Below are 27,619 nucleotides of genomic sequence, written 5' to 3'. Positions count from 1 at the left end.
CAAAACAGAGATGAGCTCACCAATCCTTTCAGAGCCATTAGATTAGGGGTATTCAATGTTTTCAGGCCAAGGACCCCCTAGCTGAGAGAGAGAGAAGCAGGGACCCCTAAAATTGTTTCAGATAAACCTTTGCCGCTCTTTTTTCCCCTCTATAGTCTACAACTATAACTCTTTGCCAAAAATAGCCGATCTACAAGCTCACAACGCCTCGCGAGCTTGTAGATCTGCTATTTTTGACTAAAGTCCTCCTCGGAAAAGGGACGCTAGGGTTGAAGTGGTTAATGTAAAAAAAAAAAAATCATATTACACAAAGATTTGGCAGACCCCCTGTAGTAACTCTGAGGACCCCCTAGGGGTCCCGGACCCCCTGTCGAAGACCCCTGCATTAGATCATATTTAGCCAGTAACAAAATCTTGATCTTGACATGATTTACAGACACATCGTCAAATTGGCGATTTTGGGAATATAGACACCCGTTTTTCAGCTTGTTCACATTGGCAGGTTGTGAACACATTCAAATTCGGGGACACATCTCTGTCATTGTAGATTTCTTTGGGCTATTCAAAAATAGCAGATAATATAAAGCTGTTTTTTTGCTGTTTTTGAAAAATCGTGAAAATGTGTGCAAATCTTTGAATATATATATATTTAAAAGCGAACATTTGTAACTCAAGGGGCAAAAATATATATTGTGGGTTTAACATTGCAAATTACAACATGATGACTCATCATGTTGTAATTTGCAATGTTAAACCCAAAATCAATCCTCCAGTTCAAGGCAACACAGAAAGGGGGGAACTTTTTTCTTTTTTCCACACAACTCCTTTATGCTATATTAATGACATAGTTAAATATTGAAAATGGGTGGATTTCCCCTTTAAGTAGCAAGAAGTTAAAGGACAACTTTAACTATTTCTTTTTACAACCAAGGGTTTATGTCTTAGCTTGTAATTAAAGTAAATAAAATGTGAGTGTTAATTTTTTTTCATTTACTGCTTTCTATAGTTTTTTGGTCTTTTTTTACACAATAAAAAAGGTCCCGTGGTCTTTGATGGCCAGATGTGAGTTATTGTGGGCTAGAAGAGCTACGGTAAATAATAATAAAGAAATCGCCGGGTTATTGTTATTAAAAATACATATTTAGCCACCTGCCCGAATGCCCCCGCCCACTGTAAAAAAAGATCGGGAAAATTGCTAAAACTAAAGAAAGCAGTAAATGGAAAAAAAATGTAACACTCATCTTTTATTTATACTTTAATTACAAGCTAAAACATAAACCTTGGTTGTAAAAAACTAACGTTCTTTAAGTTCTGTCTAACATCATTTTTTTTCCATTTAACATGAAGTAGGCTTTGTTTAAATGAAAAGTGTGAAGAAAGACATATTTCCAGGCTTACCAAAGTGAAAGCGTCCCAATTAGCCACTAGCTTTTGATAAATGTAAATGTTTCAAAATGTTTCAATATAATAGATGTCCCAAAACGTCTGATGTATGCATGTTTAAGGATGAGAAATAACCCATGTGAAATAAACGGAAAGCAAAGAGAACATGTTTTATACATGTTAGTGTGTTTTTGTTCTTTGTTTTGATGCATTTCTTTGCTTTGAACCGTGCAGCACTTTGGTCAACTAAGGTTGTGTGAAAGGTGCTCTATAAATAAAGTTTGATTTGAGTTATATAAAGTATATAAAGACTAAAAAAGGAAAATATATTCTCTTACAGTTCTTATATACTCTAGTATCTTTTTCATGTCAAGGACCACCATGTATTTGGCCGCGGACCCCCCATCTCAACCCCCCAGAAGCAAACATTTGAGTTACAAATGTTCGCTTTAAAAAATGTATTATTGGAAGATTTACACTTAATCTTCAAGCTCAGCTTCAAGCCCTACAAGCTCATAACACGTGCGGCGCACGGTGCCGCGCTATGAGCTTGTAGATCTGCTATTTTTGAATAGCCAAAAGAAATCTTGAAATGACACAGAGATGCGTTCCCGGTCCCATTAAGGCCTGGAACGCATCTGTGTCATTTTTTGATTTGAGCTAAAAAATTCACACCCTGTGTGAAGGTAGCGGCGCCTTTGATACATTTTGTCATCGATATGTGTTTATAATGTGTTTATAGCCACGTGTCACGTGAAGCTTGACCAATCACTTTGTTGACGCACCTGACCAATCAGAACGTTGACGTACGCACACGGACAAAGTCAGGTATAGAGAGAGCGGCTAGCGCCGCTAAAAAGCATAATTTCACACTTTGGCTATTAAAAAATAGCAGATATACAAGCTCATAGCGCGGCACCGAGTGCTATGAGCTTGTAGATCTACTATTTTTGAAAAATCTTTGAATATATATACACATTTTTAACTCAAATCTTTGCTTCTTGGGGGTCCCTGGAACGACATATTTTGAGTCCAAAAGGCCAAATACACATCATTTTGGGGGTCCTTGACATGAAAACGTTTGAGAACCACTGATAAAAAAAAATATGTTTTTTCAAAAAAAAACAACAACTAGGATTTGAAGACATTTAGTGGAATCAGCCTCAGGTCTTAATGGGTTCATGTGGTTGGACTCCAGAAGATGAGAGGACAGCTATGGGACAGCTATGGAGCCACCACGGCCCAGAGAAACCGTGTCAGGAGGACACGGTATCATGTGTGGAGGCGGGACATCCTTTTTCAATATCCTCCGCCCTTTGAAACTCCCTTTGATTGGTGGGTTAAAAAAACAATTGTGACAATAGCCGATCTACAAGCTCACAACGCATCGCAATGTGACGCGGTGTGAGCTTGTAGATGATCTATTTTTCACCAGGTTTTAACTATAAAAAAAAAAGTATATCGGGCTTAAGTGGCTAATTAAGCCAAACGTTGATGCGCCGACTCTCCTGGGCTGGGTTTCTCGGCTGGTCGCGGTCAGTAAAGTAGCCATCCCCGTCCTCTTGGTGACCCCAAGTGTCCCACGAGTTCCACTCCTCATGTTGGTCCTCTTCGGCGAGCGTGTCGGGGTCTTCGCCGAAGAGTTCGTGCTGCGACTCCCGTTGCTCGCCGAGTGTATCTGCGTCTTCGCAGAAGTCGTCGTGGCGATCGCTGAAGAGAGGACCAGAGGTGAACTCCTGGTCCCCGGGCTGGGGCTGGGGCTCGGGCGAGGGGCTGGGCGGCGCGGGGTCGGCCGGGGGCAACGCGGGCAAGGCGTCCAGGCTGAAAGATGTCCTCTCCAGCACCAGAGGGCCGTAGTTCAGAGGGAGGCTTACCTTGAACACCGGATCGTTCTCCTCTTTCGTCCCTGCCTCGACAGCTCGGCGGCATGCTTCCGCGTCCCTCCCATGCCCGAGGCCTCTGCGGCCTCTCGCCTTCCTCTTTCGTCCCTGCCTCGACAGCTCGGCGGCATGCTTCCACGTCCCTCCCATGCCCGAGGCCTCTGCGGCGCCATCGCCTGGCCCTGCAGAGAAAAGAATAGAATGAAGACAATTTGAATGCTGAAAGAGCAACAGAAAATAGACATTGTTTTTTTTTTTATCCCACGATTTTGTAACCCCTACTTTTTACACCCAGTGCGAATTGTCTATGTAATGTACTCCCTCTGCCAACCTAGGGAGGCCAGGGCCGAGCTCATGCCTCCTTCAATGCATGAGAGCCAACTGACCTTCTTGTCACCTGACAGAGGAGAGTTTCCCCGGTTGGACGTAGCGCGTGGAAGGAACACGTTATTCCAACCAGTTCCTTTCCCCTCCATCAGGCGCCCCGGCTGACCAGGGGGAGGCAGTATTGTGACCAAGATTACTGCATGTTTTTGTGAGGGTATTAAATACCCTAGGAGACACGGGGAGAACATGCAAACTCCACACAGAGTAGGCCCTTTCGCCAACCCCACCTAGGGTGTGGGCACTGATGACGCGGAGGAGAGGACACGCCCCCAGCGCCCACAGCGTCCCCTGCGGGAATCGAACCCAGGACCTTCTAGCTGTGAAGCGACAGCGCTACCGACTGCGCCACCGTGCCCCCAGAAAATAGACATTGGTAAGGAAGCAGAGTGCATGACATTTTCTTTCTTATACAGTGATAATGTGGCCATAGTGTCACTTTACCAATCACCAGTGGTGGAAAAAGTACTCACATTTCTTACTAAAGTAAAAGTCCAGAATTCCATTTTGTTTTTGTTGTAAAAGTACAAAAGTATTGGTATCAAAATGTACTTAAAGTACCAAAAGTAGAAAGTACTCATTATGCAGAATGCCCCGTTTCACAAGTTTTCAGATGTATGTATAAAAAAAAACGTTTGAAAATAGCAGATCTACAAGCTTGTAGATCTGCTATTTCGAATGGCCGACATGTATATAGGGTTAATGCATGTTTTGTAATAACAATCCAAATCTACAAAGTAACTAGTAACTAAAGTTTTCAAATAATTGTGGAGAAAATTAGAAATACTCCAGTAAAATAAAAAATACCTCAAAATTGTACTTAAGTACAGTACTTGCGTAAATGTACTTAAGTTACTTTACGCCACTGCTAATCACACACCTTGTAAGGACCATGGTGTCCACACGTTACCACCCCCCAGCGTCTTTATACCTGAAACAGAGAGAGAATAAGAGAGAGAGAGAGAGAAAACATGGGAGGATATAACCTGGTGGAAAAAGTACTCAAATGTTTTACTTAACACATTGAGTGACCATTTTTGACCCCGTTTTATTTTTATAAGTGGGGCCCACGTGGGGCGCTCTAACAAAACTTTGGGATCATCCAAGGAGTTTCTGAGAAGGAGAGGCCAGATGTGGATCCTTGTCAAAAATCCTTCCGGTCGCCCTTTCCAATGTTAACTCCTTGACTAAAAGCTTAATATCTCCATTTCTTTTTAACGTGGTGGAAGCGAGCCGTTTTCCATCGGCGATCACTCTGCAATGGAGGATCGCGTTATAAATATTATTGTTCCAGGCGTTAGTCGGGACCCTCTGCCGTCTCGCACGCACGCTTTGTTTACATGCACTTCCGCGTCGGGGATTCTACAGCACGAAACGTATCAACGTAAGTGGATGGAAGATATGCAGGCACTGAACGTATAATATTTTAATAAACCTCTGGCACCCGATGTGTTAAAGGTAGGGTATGAGATATTTTATGGTTAAAACAAAAAGTATTTTGTTAAAAGGTTAAAGCACTATATTATGATAGTGATCATTGCTATAGAGTGTATGTTCAGTAACAGGAGTCACCATGTATCTCCAGCTCTTAAATAAACAGAAAATACATTTTCTGGTAGGTGTCAAAATCTCAGCCGATCAGGAGAAAGTACCCATTTTTAAGCTTCATTTTTATAGTCTTCCAGTTCCATCTTGCCTGCTCATTTCTTAGTGTCATCACTTCCAATTTCACTTGTTTAATCTATATCCTGATTGAGTTCTCTATCCTGATTGGATAAAATTGGAAATTAAACTGAAACTGAAACAAAAATGCATTTTCTGTTTTATAAAGAGCTGGAGAGACAAGGAGACTCCTTTTACTGAACAAACACTCTATACAGTAGCAATGAGTACTATCAGAATATAGAGCTATTTAACACTTATTTTAACCAAAGAAAATCACTTACCCTACCTTTAAGTACAAGTATCAATACTGCAATGTAGAAGTACTCTGTTACAAGTAAAAGTCTGGAATTCAAAATTTACTTCAGTAAAAGTACAAAAGTAATGGTATCAAAATGTATTTAAAGTACCAAAAGTAAAAGTACTAAAATATTTGAAAACAGCGGATCTATGCGCTGTATTCGCCTCTGAGATGTAGTGCGGTAGAAGTAAAAGTGTTGGAAATTGGAAATACCCAAGTAAAGTACAAAGACCTCAAAATTGTACAGTACTTAAGTAAATGTACTTAGTTACTTTCCACCACTGATAACATATATATATATCTATATATATATATATATATATATATATATATATCCTAGAGACAACAGGTTACAGGTTTAGAGGCAAGGAAGGAGCAGTGGTGGAAAAATAACTCAGATATTTTACTTAAGTAAAAGTATCAATACTGCAATATAGAAATACTCTGTTATTTCTATATAAAAGCACGGAATGAACTAAGTAAAAGTACGGAATAAACTAAGTAAAAGTACGGAATAAACTAAGTAAAAGTACGGAATAAACTACGTAAAAGTATAGAATAAACTAAGTAAAAGTAGGGAATAAAAAGTTTGACTTGTTTTTAACCATAAAAGGTTAAAGATGATTGTGATGCTATATGAACACATTTGGCTGGGGACCCCCTGGAACCTCCCCAAGGACCCCTGGGGGTCCCCGGACCCCACTTTGAGAACCACTGGATTAAAGAGCACAGTGACGATTCATGAAGTTCAGCATTTACACCAGTGGTAATCTATACTAATGTAATCTGAATGAATGTAATGAGATTAATGCAGTTCAGCACTTAGACCAGTGGTAATCTGTTCTAATGTAATCCGAATGAATGTAATGAGATTAATGCAGTTCAGCACTTACTGTACACCAGTGGTAATCTGTTCTAATGTAATCTGAATGCATGTAATCAGATTAATGCAGTTCAGCCCTTAGACCAGTGGTAATCTGTTCTAATGTAATCTGAATGAACGTAATCAGATTAATGCAGTTCAGAACTTACACCAATGGTAACTGTTGCCGGTCAGTTGGATGCACAGGGAGGTCGGTAACCACTTCACCTACAGTAGGAAACAAGACACAGTGGTGGGAAAAGTACTCCCAATGAAAAACAGAACAACAGAGTACCGGTAAATAAATACTTCACTTCATTGGAACAGGTTCTTAAAAAAACTGCAGATCTACAAGCTCGTAGCGCGTCACTCTGTGCCGCGCTATGAGCTTGTCCATCTGCTGTTTTCGAATAGCCCAAAGAAATCAGTTCCTGGTCTTAATGGATTTCTTTCTTTCTTTTCTTTTTCCTTTATTTATTCAGGGAAACCCATTGAGAGCAAGCTCTCTTTTTCAAGGACGCCCTGATAACAAACATTTGAATCACATTACAATGTCACAACTTTGACAATAAAGCAAAAAAGAAAAGCAGAAGCATGAAACCACATTAAAATAATCGCAAAAGGCGGTGAATCAGACAATACAGTGAGGACATGGATAACAACACAGAGATTTAAAATCAGATGCAAACTAGAAAAAGTGCTCCTCGGAGCACAGGTCTCCGCCAGGTCAGGTAGGTTATTGTGGCCTCCTGGTGGCGCTATAATAGGCCAATGTGAAAAGGCTGCCATTTCTTCTTAGGTCTTGCAAGGCAATCGGACACTGCATTCATGATTTGAGGATTTGAATTTTGTTAAAAAAAATGTTTTAATAAATTAGACCTGCTGGTGGCGCTATAACATGCCAATGTTAAAAGGGTAGCATTTGTTCCTCAACATAGTGTGAATGTGCGTGCAAAGTTTGACCGCAATCGGACGATGCATTAATTATTTGCGGCATTTTGTTCTAAATGGGCCACTCCTGCAAACTGTAGATGTCAATCTTAGCCAATCAGGATGGAATATGAAAAATTAAACAGATCCGTCTTGATCACATGACTATAGAGATCATGTGTACGGATTTGCGTGAAATTTGGAAAAAATCGGAAGGAGTAATGTAAAGAAATATGTTTTACATAAGTCGGCCTCCTGGTGGCGCTATAAAAGGTAGATGTGAAAAATACAGGATAAAGGTTATTTCTTGACCTCTAGGGAGTGTGCATACAAAGTTTTACACAGATTGGTGCATTTATAGGTAAAAACACGAATTGGGCTGTTATAGCGCCACCATGAGGCTGATTTGAAAAATCTCAAGTGGAATTTCTTCCGTGGTCTAGTGGGAATATGCGTGCTAAGTTTCACGTTAATTGCATGCTGTGTTAATAATTTGAGGCATTTTGTTCAAAACGGAGCAGTTCTGCAAACTTTGAAAGCCATTTTTAGCCAATCAGGATGGAATATGAAAAATCTGAAAGACCCGTTTCGTTTAATGACTATAGAGATACTGTGTACCGATTTGCGTGATGTTTGGACAAAATATGTAGGAGTACTGTAAAAAAATGTGTTTTGCAAAAAGCGGCCTCCTGGTGGCGCTATATCAGGGCCATGTGATAAAATTGGGGCAGAGGTTCTGAATTGGCATCCAGGGAGTGTGTGTGCACAGTTTCGTTGCGATCAAGCCAACGGTGCGGGAGATTAGCTGTCCACAGACGGACGGACAGACAGACAGACGGACCGACGGACAGACAGGGGGTAAAACATACTCTCTCGCCATGCCTTTCGGCCTGGCGGAGACAATAAACAGTGTTACATGAAACAGGTACAGTCACTATGTAGTGTGTCCTCAAGAAGCACCCTGAATGTCTCTATTGAGACCAATCGCACAAGTTTCAGAGAGTCCTGAAGTTTGTTCCATTTGTGTGGAGCATAATACATGAAAGCAGTTTTTCCTTGTTCACTGCTCTTACGTGGACTGGTATATCTAATGTGTGTTTGTGAACGTGTTGAGTGACCAGTAACCTTTGGTTCCAAAAGCGAGGTTAGGTATAAAGGACGTTTACCACACAAGGCCTTATAAATAAATAACATACAATGTTGCTCTCTACGAACTGCGAGAGATGGCCAACCCACTTTATCATATAAAATACAGTGATGGGTGAGATAATCATCACCAGTAATAAAAGGCAAAGCACCGTGGTAGACTGCTTCCAGAGGCTTCAGTGTGGAGAGTGAACTTCAAGCATGCATATACAGTGTATCCCCATAATCAAATACAGACATTATTACAGATTGAACAATAATCTTTCTGCTGGTAAAAGAAAAACAAGACCTGTTTCCGTAAAGGAAGCCAATATGACCTCTTAATGTTTTGATTAGGTTCTCCACATGAACCTTAAATGAGAGTTTGGCATCTAGCCAAATGCCCAGGTATTTATAAGATGTGACCAGCTCAATTTGTTCGCCTTTAAGAGTGTAAATACCAGTAAAGGGATGTATATTTGGAGACCTAGTAAATACCATGCATGCATTTTGTTTTGTTGGAGTTTAAAACAAGCTTAAGGTTAATTAGAGCCCATTGAAAGCTTGAAAGAAGGCAGTCTGCAAATTTGCAGTGGCCAAGAGAGAAAAAATAAAAGTCTGAAAGATTTCTCCCAAACCAGGCAGGTAGACGGTGTGACAAAAGCGATATACCTTCACTCGTCCTCTGCCGCCTCGTTCCTCCGCTCTCTGTGCCGCGGACAGGAGACGCCGCCTGTCACAGCCTCTCATTACGCCCTCGCTTTCAGGCCGCATTTCCACCTGCACGCCAAGGTTATTATAGTCAACGAACACTAACAAAAAACTACAAATGTAAAAAAAACATTTTTCGTTAATGCCCCAACTGACTGTACTGTCTCTTTCTGGTCAATATGTAGACACCAGTGTCTCTTTCTGGTCAATATGTAGACACCAGTGTCTCTTTCTGGTCAATATGTAGACACCAGTGTCTCTTTCTTGTCAATATGTAGACACCAGTGTCTCTTTCTTATCAATATGTAGACACCAGTGTCTCTTTCTGGTCAATATGTAGACACCAGTGTCTCTTTCTTATCAATATGTAGACACCAGTGTCTCTTTCTTATCAATATGTAGACACCAGTGTCTCTTTCTTATCAATATGTAGACACCAGTGTCTCTTTCTTGTCACACACCAGTGTCTCTTTCTTGTCAATATGTAGACACCAGTGTCTCTTTCTTGTCACACACCAGTGTCTCTTTCTGGTCATTATGTAGACACCAGTGTCTCTTTCTGGTCAATATGTAGACACCAGTGTCTCTTTCTGGTCAATATGTAGACACCAGTGTCTCTTTCTTATCAATATGTAGACACCAGTGTCTCTTTCTTATCAATATGTAGACACCAGTGTCTCTTTCTTATCAATATGTAGACACCAGTGTCTCTTTCTGGTCAATATGTAGACACCAGTGTCTCTTTCTGGTCAATATGTAGACACCAGTGTCTCTTTCTTGTCAATATGTAGACACCAGTGTCTCTTTCTGGTCAATATGTAGACACCAGTGTCTCTTTCTGGTCAATATGTAGACACCAGTGTCTCTTTCTGGTCAATATGTAGACACCAGTGTCTCTTTCTTGTCACACACCAGTGTCTTTTGTTGAGATTGGTAGATCTTCTAGATCTGCTATTTTTTTTTTTTACAATATTTACCTCCTACAGTTCCAAGTGCTTGTCAGGGTGGGGCGTCCCCAGTTTAAATACGATTATGTTGGGGGGTCCCCAGTTCAAATATGATTATTTTGGTGGTCCCCAGTTCAAATATGATTATTTTGGGGGTCCCCGGTTCAAATATGATTATTTTGTGGGGTCGAGGCCTGAAAAGGTTGAGAACCACTGCCATAAGACATGGTGTTGGAGAAAGGCTGCATGTGGGTCCTGGGCAAAAGACACTAGAATACAATGAGTCTCGAATGGACGAAATGTAAATAGGGCTGAAGTGGTCAGTGTGTTTTGCGATAATAATCAAAGCCAAAAAAGTAACTAGTAGCTAAATGTATTTCAAATACTTGTAGTGGAGTAAAAGTACAATAGTTGCCTCTGAGATGTAGTGGAGTAGAAGTAAAGTATTGGAAATTGGAAATACTCCAGTAAAGTAAAAAAAAATACCTCAAAATTGTACTTGAGTTACTTTCCACCACTGTGTAGTTGTAGTATTGAGATGAACTAGTGATAAACACAGCACTAGTGGTGGGAAAAAAAAAGGTTCATTTCAGTGAACACGCCATTGATTCATTCAAATGATTCGTTCACACTGTCGTTCAGTAGCGCTATTTTCTAGCGTTCAAAATTTACTCAAGTACAAGTACAAAAGTATTGGCATCAAAATATACTTAAAGTACCCAAAGTGAAAGTGCTAACATATTTGAAAATAGCAGATCTACAAGCTCAAAACGAGCTTGTAGATCTGCTATTTTCAAATAGCCTAGGAATAAAAAAAGGGCTGAAGCGGTTCATGTATGTTTTATAATGTGTGTAAAACACCATCGCGGGAGCGTTTTTTTTTTTACGTCGCGCGTGAACGTAACAGTTTCAGAAAGTGAACGAGCTCGTTCACGTTCGCGGCAAATGAACTGGTTCTTTTTGAACGAATCGATCGAATGAACGACACATCACTGCCGAGCACACTGACCATGTAGTTGTAGTAATGAGAGGAGCTGGTGAGGTGACGGATGATGCCGTCACCAAGAGTCTTCACTCGACAACAGTGACACAGGAAACAGTGCGTGCGCCCGTCCTCCTCGCCTCTGCACTCCACCAAGCGGTCGAGGCCTGGTGAAAACACGTGTAGAGACACACACACACACACACACGCACACGCGCGCACACGGTATAGTTAAATTACCTTGATTTGTAGTTTTTATTCATAGGCCTATTGAGTTTTACAATTTTCTGAATACCGTAAATCCTCTAATAGTGACCTCTAAATGGTAAATGGTAAATGGTGCATTTATATAGCGCTTCTATCCGAAGCGCTTTACATTGATTGTGCCATTAACCCATAGATACACACGGAGATAGACGGGAACGCCCAGGAACGCCCATTCGATTTTGTCCCGGGGGAAAACACAACGATCTGCCTCATAGAGTTACATCATACACGATCGTTTGGATCACTTTCAGAGCTATTTTATGGACGATAGAGACATTGTCAGCCAAGAAAAATCCACCAGAAGGACAGCTGGAACACAATCGTCCACTCGCCCTCGGCAAAGTTGACTTATTATTAAGATATATGTGACTAAAAAGACCAAACATTGACAATCTATGAGCTCACAGTGCGTCGGAACGCGACGCGTTGTAACTGTGAGCTAGATTGGCAATGTTTGGTTTATGTTCCCCCCAGAATACGTAAACTGGGGTTCATGTGGTTTATCAGATTATCCTTATATCTAATGGCATTAGTCAAGTTTCAGCACAAGCACCACTGAAACCGGAGATCTGTTTCCCTCTTTCCAGCTCCGTCTAAATATCAAAACACTCGCCCCAAAACACAGTCGCCCCGGGGCAAACCCGCCGGTATTCACCTGGTATTCCTAAACTCAGTAAAACTATGCCTAAACTGCTAAACCTAACCTTATTCCTAAACTGAACCTCAGTAAAACTATGCCTAACCCTGAACTTATTTCAAACCGTAAAACAAATACAAGAATACAACAACCGCTGGTCGCTGAGAAAAATGGGGGCGAGCGTGTTTTGGTGCGAGTCTTCTGGTTACCTCTTGTCTCGCTCCTTGTTACAAAACATGTTTCATATGCACCGTGTTTAATCGCCTGGTAGAGACACTATTACAAGATATGATCAATTAAACTTACCATAATATCAAAACCCAACAGCCATTAAGTCATCAATAATGTTTATAGTGAATTTGAAGTGAACGGCATGTACCGACGCCATTACCATTTGGCGAAGTGCGTCATTTAATATCATGCAGGATTTAGCTCCGTGTTCATTGCCAGATTAACAATTGTGTTTTCTGTAGGTTTTTACACGAGGATAGTCTAGGGTTTGGCTTGTTTTGTGTGTAAATCGCTGCATGTTGCGTTTCCAAACTGTAATGGCGTCGATGTCTCCTGTACTAGGAATTCACTAAAACGTGTTCTATAAACATCATTGATGAATGAATGGCTTTTGCTTTTTGATATTATGATAAGTTTAATTGATCATATCTGTAGAAAATGTAATAGTGTCTCTTACCAGGTGATTCAATCTGATAACCTCGGGCCATTGTGTTGTGTTGGATCCTCTGTCCAGTCAGGACAACATTCCAATCGGACTCTTGTTTAATTTGCTAATGTAGCATTCCTTGTCGAGTGGCAACAAGGTTCTGTGCCTGTGATCTGGCAAGCCATGACGCCTGCTTTTAGATAAGTATACTTTTACAGCATATGAGTTTGAAAACCCCACATCCCTCCGTCTATACCAGCTGGGGGAAATCTGTGTTTTCCCCCGAGTGCAACTCCGCCCTATAGGTACAACCCACTGATGACACTACGCCGTGTGGATGTATTCACACACACATTCATACACCGATGGCGGAGGAAACCATGCAAGGCACCAACCTGCTCATCGGGAGCAATTAGGGGTTCAGCGTCTTGCTCAAGGACACTTCGACACTAACTCTAGGGGAGCGCCCCAGCCCGGGATCAGTATTCAATTAAAAGCCGTCTCTCTATTAATGACCGGGGGCGCCGTTGAAATAAGCAATTAAAAGCCTCCCTTCTATCACAAGCCTCTTTTTTTTCGACTTTTTTTCTACTTCTTAACACATCGGGTGCCAAACACGGTCTGAACCGTGTGTTTACATAGTGGCGGTTCCGAAGCTTCGGTGCCGTTCACGGTCTGAACCGTGATTTCAGTCTTTTTGTTTTTTTTTCGTTTTTCTCCGCGCGGGCGGGGCTAGAGCAGCTCTGGGAGCACCCATTGTAATCCTGCGAAGGAAGTGCCAGATCGCTCACCGGAAACAGTTTTTTTTCCCCCATCCGCTTCCTGTCTATTTCCTACTTTGAAACGCCTATATCTCCGAATCTGTTTCCTGTGGGGAAAAACGGTCATGCGCGATGGGCGATCCCCCCCCCCCCCTGTTGTAACCCGCGAGGGGAATGTTATGGTTCCAGCCTGTAGCCAGACTCATGGCAGAACATGAATCGATGCTTTTTTTTGCGTGGATTTGCTCGTCGCGCACGCGGAAGCGTTAAACAGCAAAGCGCAGTCAATGGGGAGAATGCTGGCACCCACGGTAAGTTATGAAAAAATGCTGGCACCCGATGTGTTAAGAGGGCGCTAGACACGCCTCTCGCCTCTATGACTACTATCGCGACGGATGTCTAAAACTCACCGATAATAGGCTTGGTGTCTGCATAGCCATCGAGAAAGACGTCGCTGTGCTCGGATTGGCCAGCAGGGGGCTCGGGTGGCATTTGATAGGTGCCGGGCAACACGACCGAATTCTCCAACCGGCCAATGGCTGGGGTCCTCCGTGCAGGGGGCGGGGCGGGAGGCCTGTCCATCTCGACGGAGGGCTCGTGTGATTGGGCGAAATCGACCGGCGGCTCCTGCGATTGGGCGAGAGCCCCGGCAACAGGGGGGGAACGGGCCGATTGGACGGAAGAGCACAGCTGGGCCCAGCGTCCATCTTTGACGGCGTGTAGAAAACGTATCGCTGTGGAGAAAGGAAAGAGAGAGAGAGAGAGAGAGATCGTTCATTTTAGATATCAAGTAATCAACTAAGCACTTAAAAACACTTCAAACATTTTACTTATAGAGGACAATTATAATGTATTAACGATCCTTTTCCCGGGAACGCATCTGTGTGTCATTTTAGGATTTCTTTGGCTATTCAAAAATAGCAGATCTACAAGCTCATAGCGCGGCACTCGCGCTATGAGCTTGTAGATCTGCTATTTTTTTTTTTTATTGTGCAAATGTGTGCAAATCTTTGAATATCTTTTTTTCTGTAGGGTACATTTTTAACTCTGTTACAACTTCTGAGGGGGTCCCTGGAACAAAATATATATATATATATTTTCTAAAGATTTTTTTGTGGCTTTTTTATGCCTTTATTAGAGAGGGATAGGGAAAGTAGGCTGACAGGAAATGGGGAGAGAGATGGGGGGGTGACACGCAGCAAAGGTCGTCGGGAACGGGAGTCGAACCCGCGACACGCTGTCAGGCTGGCATTGCAGCCTAGGGTGCCTGGACCGACACACTGCGGCCCAGGCCGGAAAACAAAATATTTTGAGATGGGGTCATTCATATCATTTACAATTCATATCATTTTGGGGGTCCTTGACGTGAAAAAGTTTGAGAGCCACTGATTATAGCAACATATTTTTTTCTTCTTAAATAAGTCCTAAATAAATACGGAACAACAGATGAAACCCTGACCTTCGGCCTCGCTGAGGGACGCCATCATCTTGTATGCGGCCGAATCGATCTCCATGACCTCGAAATGTCATTGTTGACAAAGAAAAAAAGAATGAATTTACACACAAAAACACACAAACAGACAGACATGACTCGTCTCTCTGCGACTTCTACGTCACACTCCCACATCAGTGGTCTAAAGTAACTAAGTACGTTTAGTCAAGTACTGTACTCAAGTACGATTTTGAGGTACTTTTACTTTGCTGGAGTATTTCCAATTTTCAGCACTTTTACTTCTACTCCACTACATCTCAGAGGCAAATATAGTACTTTTACTCCTCTACTATTATTGGAAAACTTTAGGTACTTTGTAGATTTTGATTATTGTTATTACAAAACCTACATTAACCACTTCAGCCCTATATGCATTTCGGTCACTTGAAAATAGCCGATCTACAAGCTCACAATGCGTCGCATTGTGAGCTTGTAGATCTGCTATTTTCAAGAGATTTTTATTCATTTTGAAATGGAACATTCTGCATAATGAGTACTTTTGTACTTAAAGTATATTTTGATACCAATACCTTTGTGCTTTTACTCGAGTAAATTTTGAATTCTGGACTTTTACTTGTAAGATTTAGTACTTTATACACCACTGTTCCACACACACACACACACACACACACACACACACACACACACACACACACACACACACACACACACACACACACACACACACACACACACACACACACACACACACACACACACACACACACACACACACACACACACACCTGTACATCCCCTGGTCCCTCTTGCTTCTCCAGTACACGGGCCATCTCCATCAGGGGCCAGGCCAACTTGGACAGGTCCGTTATCTCCCATCCGCCCATAACGTACGGGTGCCAGACTTTCTGTCAGGAGAGAGAGACGTCGTCCCTTACGGTTAGAAGGAGTGGCAACAATCTGTGAAAATAGGCCATCTGGGCTATTTTTGGTGTGCGACACCGTCACTTAACAACCCATTAAGACCTGGAACGCATCTGTGTCACTTTTTGATTTGAGCAACAAAAAAAAAAAAGTATTATTTTACACTTCGGCTATTCAAAAATAGCAGATATACAAGCTCATAGCCACGCTACGAGCTTGTAGATCTGCTATTATTGAAAAATCGTGAAAATGTGTGCAATGTATACCGTGTATTTGTAATGCCCTTAAATACACAGTTACAACCTCTCGGCCCACATAAACACAATGTCGAAAACTGCAGGAAGGATCACAAAACAGGGACCCTCCTTCAGGGGTTAAGCATGAGCTTGGCCACCCAAAAACGATGGGTCTGTGAGTGTGACTACTTACGATTAGTGCTGCCAGAATTGGCCAAAAATGACGTTCGAATGTTCCTTTTAAAAAACGATGTGGGTTCGATCCATTCGAACCTATCGGACGTCGAATGTATATTATTTCTTATGTAAAATATTGAATGCAGTCAAACTTAATTCAACCACAGCAGAAGTCTATTTCTTTCTCTATATGCGCCGGCCGCGGTTGGTGCTGAGAAATGTGATCTCTCTCGCGAGATCAAATGAATGATACATACTCATTTGATTCTATAGCCTCATTTTAATAAAGCTGTTTTCCTTAACCACTTGAACCCTAGCATCCCTTTTCTGAGGCGAACTTCAGCCAAAAATAGCAGATCTCCAAGCTTGTAGCTTGTGAGCTTGTAGATCTGCTATTTTTGAGAAAGAGATATAGGTGTAGAGGGAAAAAAGAGCAGACCAAGTAAACAAAAAAAGTTTCATCTGAAACACAATTTTATACAATGTAGAGGGGGTCGGTCCCTGCTTCATCTCTGTCTCAGCTAGGGGGGCAAGGGTCCTTGGCCTGAAAACGTTGAAGACCCCTGGTTTAGGATGATACAAGCCCGGGACTTATCTGGATAACGGAGACGCAGAAGTTGGAACAATCTTTACCTCGACATGAAACGGGAAATTATTAGGGAGTTTTACCGTGAGGGACAAGAATCCATGCATGGTTTTTACATTTTTGAGTCTCGTTGTAAACTGTCGGCCTTCACTACCAAATGAATCGCCCGTTTCACCTTGACCTGTTAACATTTTGAATCAATTAAAGTGACATAGTGTGAGTGAACATGCATGCTTTTTTTGTGAGCTGACGTAATTCTTCGCTGTATGACGGTGTCTTGTGGCAAACACCGCTAATCTACAAGCCCACAACGTGTTGCATCAACGGCGCATTGTGGACTTGCGGCTCGCGTTTGCACGCACCACCTTCGTATGATAAAGTAAAGCCTTGACTGACGGCTCTGTGATCTCGCGAGACCAGCCGCCGTTTTAAGATTACGTGCACCCAGAGTCTCGCGAGAACTCGCGCGGCAATTTTTCTTTTTTTTTTAAATTCAAACCTTAATTTTTTTTTACAGTCAAAGGTTGTTTTATTTTTAATATTCGAAGGAATATTCGTTGGCAGCTCTACTTACGACAGGGGTGATGCAACTTTGATGATGGAGAGGGCCACTATACAGTATTTCCACACTCACTCCAGAGGGCCACATTGCTTATACTGTCGGGCAGACACCTCTTATCCCCGTATTTTAACTTTTTTCCTAAATGAATGCCGTTCTTCGCCATTCTATGTCACACAAAAGTAGCACAGATAGACGATCTACAAGCTCAAAACGCGTTGCAGTGCGACGCGTTTTCAGCTTGTAGATCTGCTATTTTTTTATTCGAATCCAGATTTTTTTTTGTGCTATTTTTTTATTGGAATCCTGAAAAGTAACATTTTTATTTAATTTCAAATGCATTTAGTTATACGTATGTTAACTTTTTGAACTTAAATACAAATACATTGGACATAAAAAAGACGATAGAATTGTAATATTAGTCATTAAGCTACTAATATAGACTGAGGTAATTAAAGCGGGTCGTGTTTGCATGTTTGGAACAGCTGAAATCAATTATATAAATAATCAGTATTCCGATATTAACCTGCAGGCCCGCATTAACCCATTAAGACCTGAAGCCGATTCTACAAAATGTCTTCTAAATCCTAACAGTTTTTTGAATCCTAACACTGTTGCTGTCAGTGGTTCTCAAACTTTTTCATGTCAAGGACCCCCAAAATGATATGTATTTGGCCACGGACCCCCATCAACGATTCGAGTTACAAATGTTCGCTTTAAAAATATACATATTCAAAGATTTGCACTCATTTTCATGATTTTTCAAAAATAGCAGATCTACAAGCTCATAGCGCGGCACTCGGTTCCGCGCTATGCGTGTGGCCCCCCGGGCCGCCAGTTGCCCCATGTATGACTTACGATGTAGTTGCATCTGTGGAGACTCCCCATGATGTGGCTCCGTATGTCGGCCTTGCTGAGCCGACTGGCGCACGCCTCACAGAGATACAACACCTCCACGCCGCCTGTGTCCGCCTTCACGCATTCTGTCACACTGGTCAGACCTGAGACACACACACACACACACACACACACACACACACACACACACACACACACACACACACACACACACACACACACACACACACACACACACACACACACACACACACACACACACACACACACACACACACACACACCATCAAGGCCTAAGGCCGATTCTACAAATGTCTTCTAAATCCTTACACTTTTTTGGAAAAAAAAAAGTTGCTATATCAGTTGTTCTCAAACTTTTTCCATGTCAAGGACCACCCCAAATGACATGTATTTGGCCATGGACCCCCATCTCAAAATATCTTGTTCCAGGGACCCCCCCACCCCCCACCAGAAGCAAAGATTTGACTGACAAATGTTCGCTTAAAAAAAGAAATGTATTCAAATATTTGCACAAAATGTTTAAGATTTTTCAACAATAGTAGATCTACAAGCTCCGAGTGCCACGGTACGAGCTTGTAGATCTGCTATTTTTGAATAGCAGATAACAGACGTTCCCGGTCTCAATGTGTTGATACAGATTTTACAGCGACACACGCACACGCACACGCACACGCACACGCACACGCACACACACACACACACACACACACACACAATGAGGTAACCATTCCAGTTGTTTTTTCTTTTTGTTTTTAAGAGAGACATGTTGCTGCTGGCTGACCAATGATGGGCTGCAGTCTGTCCTGGTTGTTCAGATAGACCCGTAGAGAGCGGAGGAGCAGGCTGCTGCTGCTGCCCGTCATACCTGCAACCAGACAGCAGGGGGAGTCATGCTTTAAAGGGATAATTTCACCACAAAACAAATGACTTATTTCCTATCTAATTACACCAGGCCCCCAGAGTTGCTGGGAAACATTGAAGCCGCCACCCCAGTGGCCAAAGCTGGAACTGCAGGCGGGGAGAAATACATGCACGACCAAAACATGCTAAATATAAATATATATAATATAATACAAATATGTAAACATATTATACATAAATACATATGAAAAAGTATTCATCACTTCCTGTCGATTTGATCAGGTAGCAGGGATGCGTGATTTGGAAACGTACGGGACCGGTTGGCAACCCCCCCCCCCGCCCCCCGAGTGGAATGAGGAGTTTTTAGACTGCAGGAGCAGCTCTGTTAAAATATTTGGTTGTTACAGTCAGCTTGAAAGGTAATACAGATTATCAGCAGCCAGTTGTACATACTGAAAATCTAAATAAGTCCAGAATCAACAATTTACTTACAGATGTGTTTGTTAGTCTGCTTGAACAGTAATACAGATATATATATATTTTTTTTATGACAGGAGTCGTCGTGGGCCAGACAGTTGCCTCTCGCGGGCCGCAAATGGCCGGCGGGCCGCCTATTGGGGAACCCTGATATAGAATATACCTGATGTATAGAGAATATATTGAGATAACGATTATAATGGAATTGGTCATTTTCATTGCCATTTCCTCAGCAGAAAAACATCCGTTCCTTTTCTTTATTTCAATGGATTAAAGTAACAGCATGCAGATGGATGGATCATGGATGCTATATTGATCATTCTCATCACCAAATGCCTAGTCTCAGTCATATACTGTATCTCACATGAGTAGCAAGCACTAAACTGTACTTGACTATTCCGCAGTGGTGGAAAAAGTACTCAAATGTTTTACTTAAGTAAAAGTATCAATACTGCAAAGTAGAAATACTCTGTTACAAATAAAAGTCTGGAATAAAAAAAGAGAGAGAGAGAGAGAGAGAGGGAGAGGGAGAGGGAGAGAGAGAGAAGAGAGGGAGAGAGAAGAGAGGGAGAGGGAGAGGGAGAGAGAGAGAGAGAGAGAGAGAGAGAGAGAGAGAGAGAGAGAGAAGAGAGGAGAGAGAGAGAGAGAGAGAGAGAGAGAGAGAGAGAGAGAGAGAGAGAGAGAGAGAGAGCGAGAGCGAGAGAGAGAGAGAAGAGAGGGAGAGAGACAGAGACAGAGACAGAGACAGAGACAGAGACAGAGACAGAGACAGAGAGAGAAAGACAGATAACGGACCAAGGTTGGTGACAGCGAGACAACACTGCCAGAGAAATGTCAAGGCCAGCCAGTCCAACAACAGGTTTTTGTAACAGAAAACTGTGGTCTCTCTCTCTCTCTCTCAAGCGCAGTGGTGGAAAAAAGCACTCAAAGTATTTACTTAAGTAAAAGTATCAATACTGCAATATAGAAATACATTGTTACAAGTAAACGTCCAGGAATTCAAAATGTACTCGAGCAAAAGTACATAAGTATTGGCATCAAAATGTACTTAAAGTACCAAAAGTAAAGGTACTCACTATGCAGAATGTCCCATTTCAAGTTTTCTAATGTATAAACATTTCTTGAAAATAGCAGATCCACAAGCTCACAATGTGTGGCATCGTGTGAGCTTGTATATCGGCTATTTTCAAATGGCCAAAAGGTATATGGCCAAAATGAAGTGGTAAATGTATGTTTTGTAATAATAATCAAAATCTACAAAGTAACTAGTAACTAAAGTTTTCAAATAATTGTAGAGGAGTAAAATTATATTTGCCTTTCAGATGTAGTGGAGTATAAGTACAGAAGATTGGAAATACTCAAGTAAAGTAGCAAATACCTCAAAATTGTACTTAAGAGAGAGCGTTTGTTCGGTCACAGGGGTCTCTCCAGCTCTTTAGTAAACAGAATATACGTACATTTTCAGGTAGGTGACAACATTTAAGCCAATCAGGAGAGAGCACTGAAAATGCATTTTCTGTTTAATAAAGAGCTGGAGAGACATGGGAGACTCCTTTTACTGAACAAACACTCTATATAGCAATGAGTACTATCAGAATATAGATCTATTTAACACTTATTTTAACCAAAGTAAATCACTTACCCTACCTTTAAGTACAGCACTTGAGTAAATGTACTTAGTTACTTTACACCAATGCTTAAGCGTCAACCACTGCCACCGTCTAACCCACCACACACTTGAACAAAGGACCTCAAAATCCTAGATGTTCCCACAGAGAAGGGCCAAGATTTGATCTGTACAACAAAAAAGGGGGGAAAAGGGATTCTACATGGTTTTTGGTTGTTGGGTTTTACAACCATGAGTGCAGTGGTGTAAAGTAACTAAGTACGTTTGCTCAAGTACCGTACTTAAGTACAATTTTGAGGTATTTGTACTTTACTTGAGTATTTCCAATTTCCAATACTTTTACTTCTACTCCACTACATCTCAGAGGCAAATATTGTACTTTTACTCCACTACACTTATTTGGAAACTTCAGTTACTAGTTACTTTGTAGATTTTTATTACAACACATTCATTAACCACTTCAGCCCTATATACATTTAGACCATTTGAAAATAGCCGATCTAAAAGCTCACAATGCGTCGCGATACGACGCATTGTGAGCTTGTAGATCTGCTATTTTCAAATGAGTTGTGTACATTTGAAAACTTGAATGGGACATTCTGCACAATGAAAACTTTTACTTTTGGTACTTTTAAGTACATTTGTATGCCAATACGTTTGTACTTTTACTCAAGTACATTTTGAGTTCCAGACACCACCAAGGCCTTAAAAACAAGGCTCCAAACATCCCAAAACAAACTTGTAAGGCTACTTCTTGGCCTCAAACACAAAACCCATCTAACCCCTGCTCATTTTGCTAGGGTTGGGTGGCTTAGGGTTGAGGACCGAGTACAGCAACTTACAATGGGCCTGGTCTACAAGATACGCCACAACATTGGGATCCCCCGTATTAGTCAAAATACTTCCAAAATGTTAATGTCCACGATCATAACACCAGAGGCAGCTCCACGGATCATGTTCAACCCAGATTTGGCTCAACAAAGGGAATGAACTCGTTCTCATGCTATTCAACAAAAATGTGGAAGGCCCTACCTAAAGGAGTAAAGGAGTGTAAAACCCTACTCACTTTCAAAACTGCCCTAAAGATACACCTTCAGGAGGCTGCAATTCGAAAATGGCCCCTGTCTAAGTCTTAACCTACGCCCCCCCCCCCACCCTCCTTTTTTTTCTCTCTTGTACATATGTTTCACTTTTCATACCAGTAACCTGTAAGCTGATTGTATGACGTTCTGTATAGTAGTGTGTATATCTGTCTGTCTCTTACAGCATGTCATCATGATTTGTGTGCATGGGGATCTAATTTTAAACAAGCTCAGTGCTTTATGAGCCTTCCAGTTTAGTAGACCTTGCATTGTGAATTTGTACTTCCATGTACTGTTGTTCTCATGTCTTACTAAATAAAGACCCTAGCCCTGGTCCAGGGCGTTAGTGAGGGCCAGGGCTATCTGACCCCAAAACGATCACGGCACAAATTTAATTACATTTAAACAGTGGTGGAAAGTAACTAAGTACATTTACTTAAGTACTGTACTTAAGTACAATTTTGAGGTAATTTGTACTTTACTTGAGTGTTTCCAATTTCCAATACTTTTACTTCTACTCCACTACATCTCAGAGGCAAATATTGTACTTTTACTCCAGTACAATCATTTGACAACTTTAGTTACTAGTTACTTTGCAGATATAAATCATAACATAATAAAACATACATTAACCACTTTAGCCCCATTTTATACAAAGGCTGTTTGAAAATAGCAGATCTACAAGCTCCGTTGTGAGCTTGTAGATCTGCTATTTTCAAATACTTTAGTACTTTTACTTTTGGTACTTTAAGTACATTTTGATGCCAATACTTTTGTACTTATATAGGATATTTTACAACAGTGCATGTTATGAGAAAGGCACTTGGAAGAAAGCCAATTGTGTGGAAATAGAGCTAGTCAGGATATATAGAATACAATGTATGTCTCCCACTTTCAATATGTGACCTAAACATGTGCCAGGCAGTAGCCATGAGATCATCCCTTGTATAATGTACATACAATTGCATTATGCAGGTTATTAGATTACCTAAACATGTGCACGGTATATGGCATACATACAATTGTATTATGCAGGTTATTAGATTAGATCTAAACAATCAGCAGGCTACGAGTTGTCTTCGATAGACAGACCCACCCTGAAGACTTCCAAGTTTTGACCACGGTACCTAAAGATCTTCTAAGTTTTGACCAGGCTGTCTCCTTCTTGAATGTAACAATGATGGAAGCTAAATAAAACTAAGAACTACTCATCAACTTTGATCCTCTGATTCCGAGTTCATCTTTTTCTACAAGCTGTTGAAAATAACCAATACTTACTCAAGTAAATTTGGAATTCTGGACTTTTACTTGCAACAGAGTATTTCTATATTGCAGTAGGCCTATTGGTACTTTTACTTAAGTAAAGAATTTGAGTACTTTTTCCACCACTGTCAACACAACTATCAAGAGATTTCCACATTTATTATTAGATATATAATAACACGTGATCAGCTTTCACCGTTGTAACCATTTAAAGTGCCATGATGACGTTTGAAATCATTGAAACTCCCAAACGAAACGAGTAAACATTTTTACATTGAACTCCGCTGAATCAGGTCACGGCATTCGACAAGTCACCGATGACCGTGTAACACGGGAACAGGCAGCAATCACACAGGTTACGGTCACATTTACAACCAGTACAGCTACATAAACGTTCGGATTTCAAATATAAAGTGTTGACCCCAAAGCCATGGATGTAACAAGTTAAAACGCCTGGGTCTAAGTACCCGTATCTTCCGTATTGTTCAATGAAAAGCATTTTAATCCGATTGGTGGCCATTTTCTCCATATGCTTTCAATTACGCGCTCCTATCGGTTGGGAGGTGTATTGCACTCCTGATACATTATAAAAAATAAAAACATGGTCGTCGATCGGAGTAAAATGCCTTTTATTGAACAATACGGCAGATACAGATACTTAGACCCAGACGCTTTAACGTGTAACATCGGTGGTCATGGGGTCGGCACTTTGTATTTGAAATCTGAACGTTTCTGTAGATGTGCTGATTGTAAATGTAACACTTTCAATAACCAGGAACAAGTAGCGCCATGACACTTGTGACAGACGAGCGTCCTGTGTGTGAACCATGGCTGGTACGGCATTCAATAAGTCACCATGACCCGTGTAACACAGCAACAGGCAGCAATCGCACAGGTTACGGTCACTCCGTGTTTTGTTTCTTTTTCCTTCGTCGTAACTTACCTCTAATGTCCGCGTCGGAATCTACTTTCACTTTAAATGGAAGTGATCAAAGAGGTCGATCAATGTTTCCCAACTTCTTGTTTACGTCAGGTTAATATGACAGATCCTTCACTTCCTCTCTCTCTCTCTCTCTCTCTCTCTCTCTCTCTCTCTCTCTCTCTCTCTCTCTCTCTCTCTCTCTCTCTCTCTCTCTCTCTCTCTCTCTCTCTCTCTCTCTCTCTCTCTCTCTCTCTCTCTCTCTCTCTCTCTCTCTCTCTCTCTCTCTCTGTGTGTGTGTGTGTGTGTGTGTGTGTGTGTGTGTGTGTGTGTGTGTGTGTTCTTCACAGCAGCGTGGGGCGTCTACGCTCTGCCAGGCGCTGGGCTCTACGCTTGTACAATGAATTCCACTGCCCTGCGAGGGCTCCAACAGTAGTGAAAAGAAACAAAAGCATTTCACTACACACCTAAATAAAGGCTGTTTTGTTTTGTTGAAAGTCTGTTCTCCGAGGTGGGAAGCCTCTCAGCACCCCAACTTCTCTGTAAAACACACTTTTTGGCCAGAGAAGAAAACATTTCACCGGAAGGAAAAACATTTTTTTGGTTGCTCCACAGTGCCCTCTACAGATCTGGTCAATGGAATTTTTCTATTGACCAGATTTTTCCTTCTGGTGAAATAATGTATTTTCTGGCCAAAAAGTGTATTATACAGAGAAGGTGGGGTGCTGAGAGGCTTCCCACCTCCGAGAACAGACTTTTAACAACACAAAACAGCCTTTGTTTAGGTGTGTAGCGAAATGCTTTTGTTTATTTTCACTACTGTTGGAGCCCTCGCAGGGCAGTGGAATTCATTGTACAAGCGCAGAGCCCAGCGCCTGGCAGAGCGTTAGAGAGAACTCACTAACGCTCTGGGCCAGGGCTAGGGGCGTCTCAACGTCCCTTATCTGTTTCACCATAGATATATATAAAGGCTAGATGACTCACCCGCGCTGCTGGCCAATGGAGTACGACGTCGCCACATGGCGGCCATCTTGGGACGGTCATTCATAACATTATGTCTATGGTGCATATACTTTGAAATAACCATAGCGTGCTCAATTTTCATCCGATTTTCAAACGGTTTGGTGTTTTGTAAACACCAATGATGTAGTTATGATATTATTGTATAAAAAAAAAAAACATGATTATAATTATAAGTATGCAGTATCATAACTACATCTTTGGTGTTTACAAAACACCAAACCGTTTGAAAATCGGATGAAAATTGAGCACGCTATGGTTATTTCAAAGTATATGCACCATAGACATAATGTTATGAGTGACCGTCGCAAGATGGCCGCGGTTGAGCTACGCTTGCGCCGCCCCCTTGAGCCATCTAGCCTTTATATATATCTATGTGTTTCACCCCCACAACGTTTAGCAGTGCGTCAAAACTACAATACCCACAATCCCCTCCTCCCAGTGGTGGAAAAAGTACTCAAATGTTTTGCTTAAGTAAAAGTATCAATACTGCAAAGTAGAAGTACTCTGTTACAAAAAGTTACTTGAGTAAAAGTACAAAAGTATTGGTATCAAACTGCACTTAAAGAATCAAAAGTAAAAGTACTAAAATGTTTGAAAATATTTGCCTCTGAGATGTAGTGGAGTAGAAGTAAAAGTATTGGAAATTGGGCCTGGGCCGCAGCGTGGCGGTCCAGGCACCCTAGGCTGCAATGCCAGCCTGACAGCGTGTCGCGGGTTCGACTCCCGATCCCGACGACCTTTGCTGCGTGTCACCCCCCCATCTCTCTCCCCATTTCCTGTCAGCCTACTGTGATCTACCAATAAAAAAAAAAAATATATATATAAAAAAAAATATATAAAAAAATAAAAAAGCCCCAAAAAATATCTTTAAAAAAAAAAGTATTGGAAATTGGAAATACTCAAGTAAAGTACAAATACCTCAAAATTGTACTTAAGTACAGTACTTAAGTAAATGTACTTAGTTACTTTCCACCACTGAAATATAGTGGCCCGGCCCCTCTCCATCATCAAAGTTGCATCACCCCTGACCTACGTGATGTTGTGCATGTGTCATGATGTATCTTTTGTGACCTAACAGTGACGTCACGTGTAAATGAATTTGGTCCTTTTAAAAGGCAGGTCACACAGACATCACCGAAAACAACACCTACTGTAGCGGATTCAAAGGATTCGGTGTTTGGAGTTAGCTGTTACTGAAAGCAACCTAACCTCAAACGTACAGACTTAATTCAACAGGGTTGACATGGCTTTGAGGAGGATAAAGAAGGAGTTGCAGGACTTGCAAACGGATCCACCGGCTCAGTGTTCAGCCGGTCCGGTTGGGGAAGACCTATTCCACTGGCAGGCCACCATCATGGGACCGACGGACAGCGCGTATCAAGGAGGGGTGTTCTTCCTTGCCATCCACTTCCCCACGGACTATCCCTTTAAGCCGCCAAAGGTAGCCTTCACAACAAGAATCTATCACCCAAACATAAACAGCAACGGTAGCATTTGCCTTGACATCTTAAGGTCACAATGGTCACCTGCCCTTACGGTCTCAAAGGTGTTGTTGTCCATATGCTCTTTGCTGTGCGATCCAAACCCAGATGACCCTCTTGTCCCAGACATTGCGCACATCTATAAATCTGATAAACAGCAGTACAACACCTTAGCCAGAGAATGGACTCAAAAGTACGCAATGTGAAAGACTGAAGGTTTGGCAATAATGTAAACAGTTTGGGGGCACATCTCGCTGGACTCCTCCAACATAAGTAGCAGTAGGTCAGAGTGGCTTATCGTTGATATCGGCCAAGAACAAGAGTGTCTATCCCCTTTCCAACGGGCTGGACCCTTGGGAGATGGATTGCAGAGGTGGAGCGCCACACCTATACCATCAGCTCCTGCACGACTTAGTTACTCAAGCCATGCGACTCCTACGCTGAGTCGGCGATGACCGAGATCGAACCCAGAACCTTGTGGGCCAAAGTGAGTGAGCCGACTGACCAACCGGACACAACCAAAAAAGACTGGTTCTAGATAAGGTGTTTTTTTTTTGTTTTTTTTGTATGAAAACGTTCTTCACC

The 27,619-nt window shown here is 41.8% G+C and overlaps 2 protein-coding genes across 3 annotated transcripts; one reads left to right on the top strand and one right to left on the bottom strand.

Annotated features, from left to right (window-relative positions):
* Positions 1–2,735: 2,735 nt before the first annotated feature.
* On the bottom strand, positions 2,736–24,672 carry LOC311061096 (uncharacterized protein). Of its 2 annotated transcripts, XM_084079618.1 has the most exons (11): positions 24,555–24,672; positions 19,083–19,166; positions 18,281–18,423; positions 15,729–15,848; positions 14,950–15,007; positions 13,901–14,224; positions 11,195–11,334; positions 9,200–9,307; positions 6,643–6,700; positions 4,528–4,578; positions 2,736–3,445 (listed from the first exon to the last, which is right to left on the bottom strand). In XM_084079618.1, exons 2-11 carry the CDS (start codon positions 19,162–19,164, stop codon positions 2,859–2,861), a joined length of 1,671 nt encoding a protein of 556 aa, XP_083935744.1. In that variant the 5' UTR covers positions 19,165–19,166; positions 24,555–24,672; the 3' UTR covers positions 2,736–2,858. The 2 variants fall into 2 exon arrangements, with proteins under 2 accessions (XP_083935744.1, XP_083935745.1); XM_084079619.1 differs by lacking the exon at positions 9,200–9,307.
* Positions 24,673–26,796: 2,124 nt separating this feature from the next.
* Positions 26,797–27,240, top strand: LOC311061342 (ubiquitin-conjugating enzyme E2 D4-like; the record flags this gene model as incomplete). The annotated part of the gene is made up of 1 exon (XM_084079943.1): positions 26,797–27,240. The coding sequence occupies one exon, from the start codon at positions 26,797–26,799 to the stop codon at positions 27,238–27,240; it is 444 nt and encodes a 147-aa protein (XP_083936069.1).
* Positions 27,241–27,619: the final 379 nt, after the last annotated feature.

This window comes from Gymnoscopelus microlampas, assembly GCF_963454915.1.
Source record: "Gymnoscopelus microlampas genome assembly, chromosome: 15".
Classification (NCBI taxonomy): Eukaryota; Metazoa; Chordata; class Actinopteri; order Myctophiformes; family Myctophidae; genus Gymnoscopelus; species Gymnoscopelus microlampas.
The sequence above is the reverse complement of the archived record's forward strand: the minus strand, read 5'-3'. Positions and strand labels throughout refer to the sequence as shown.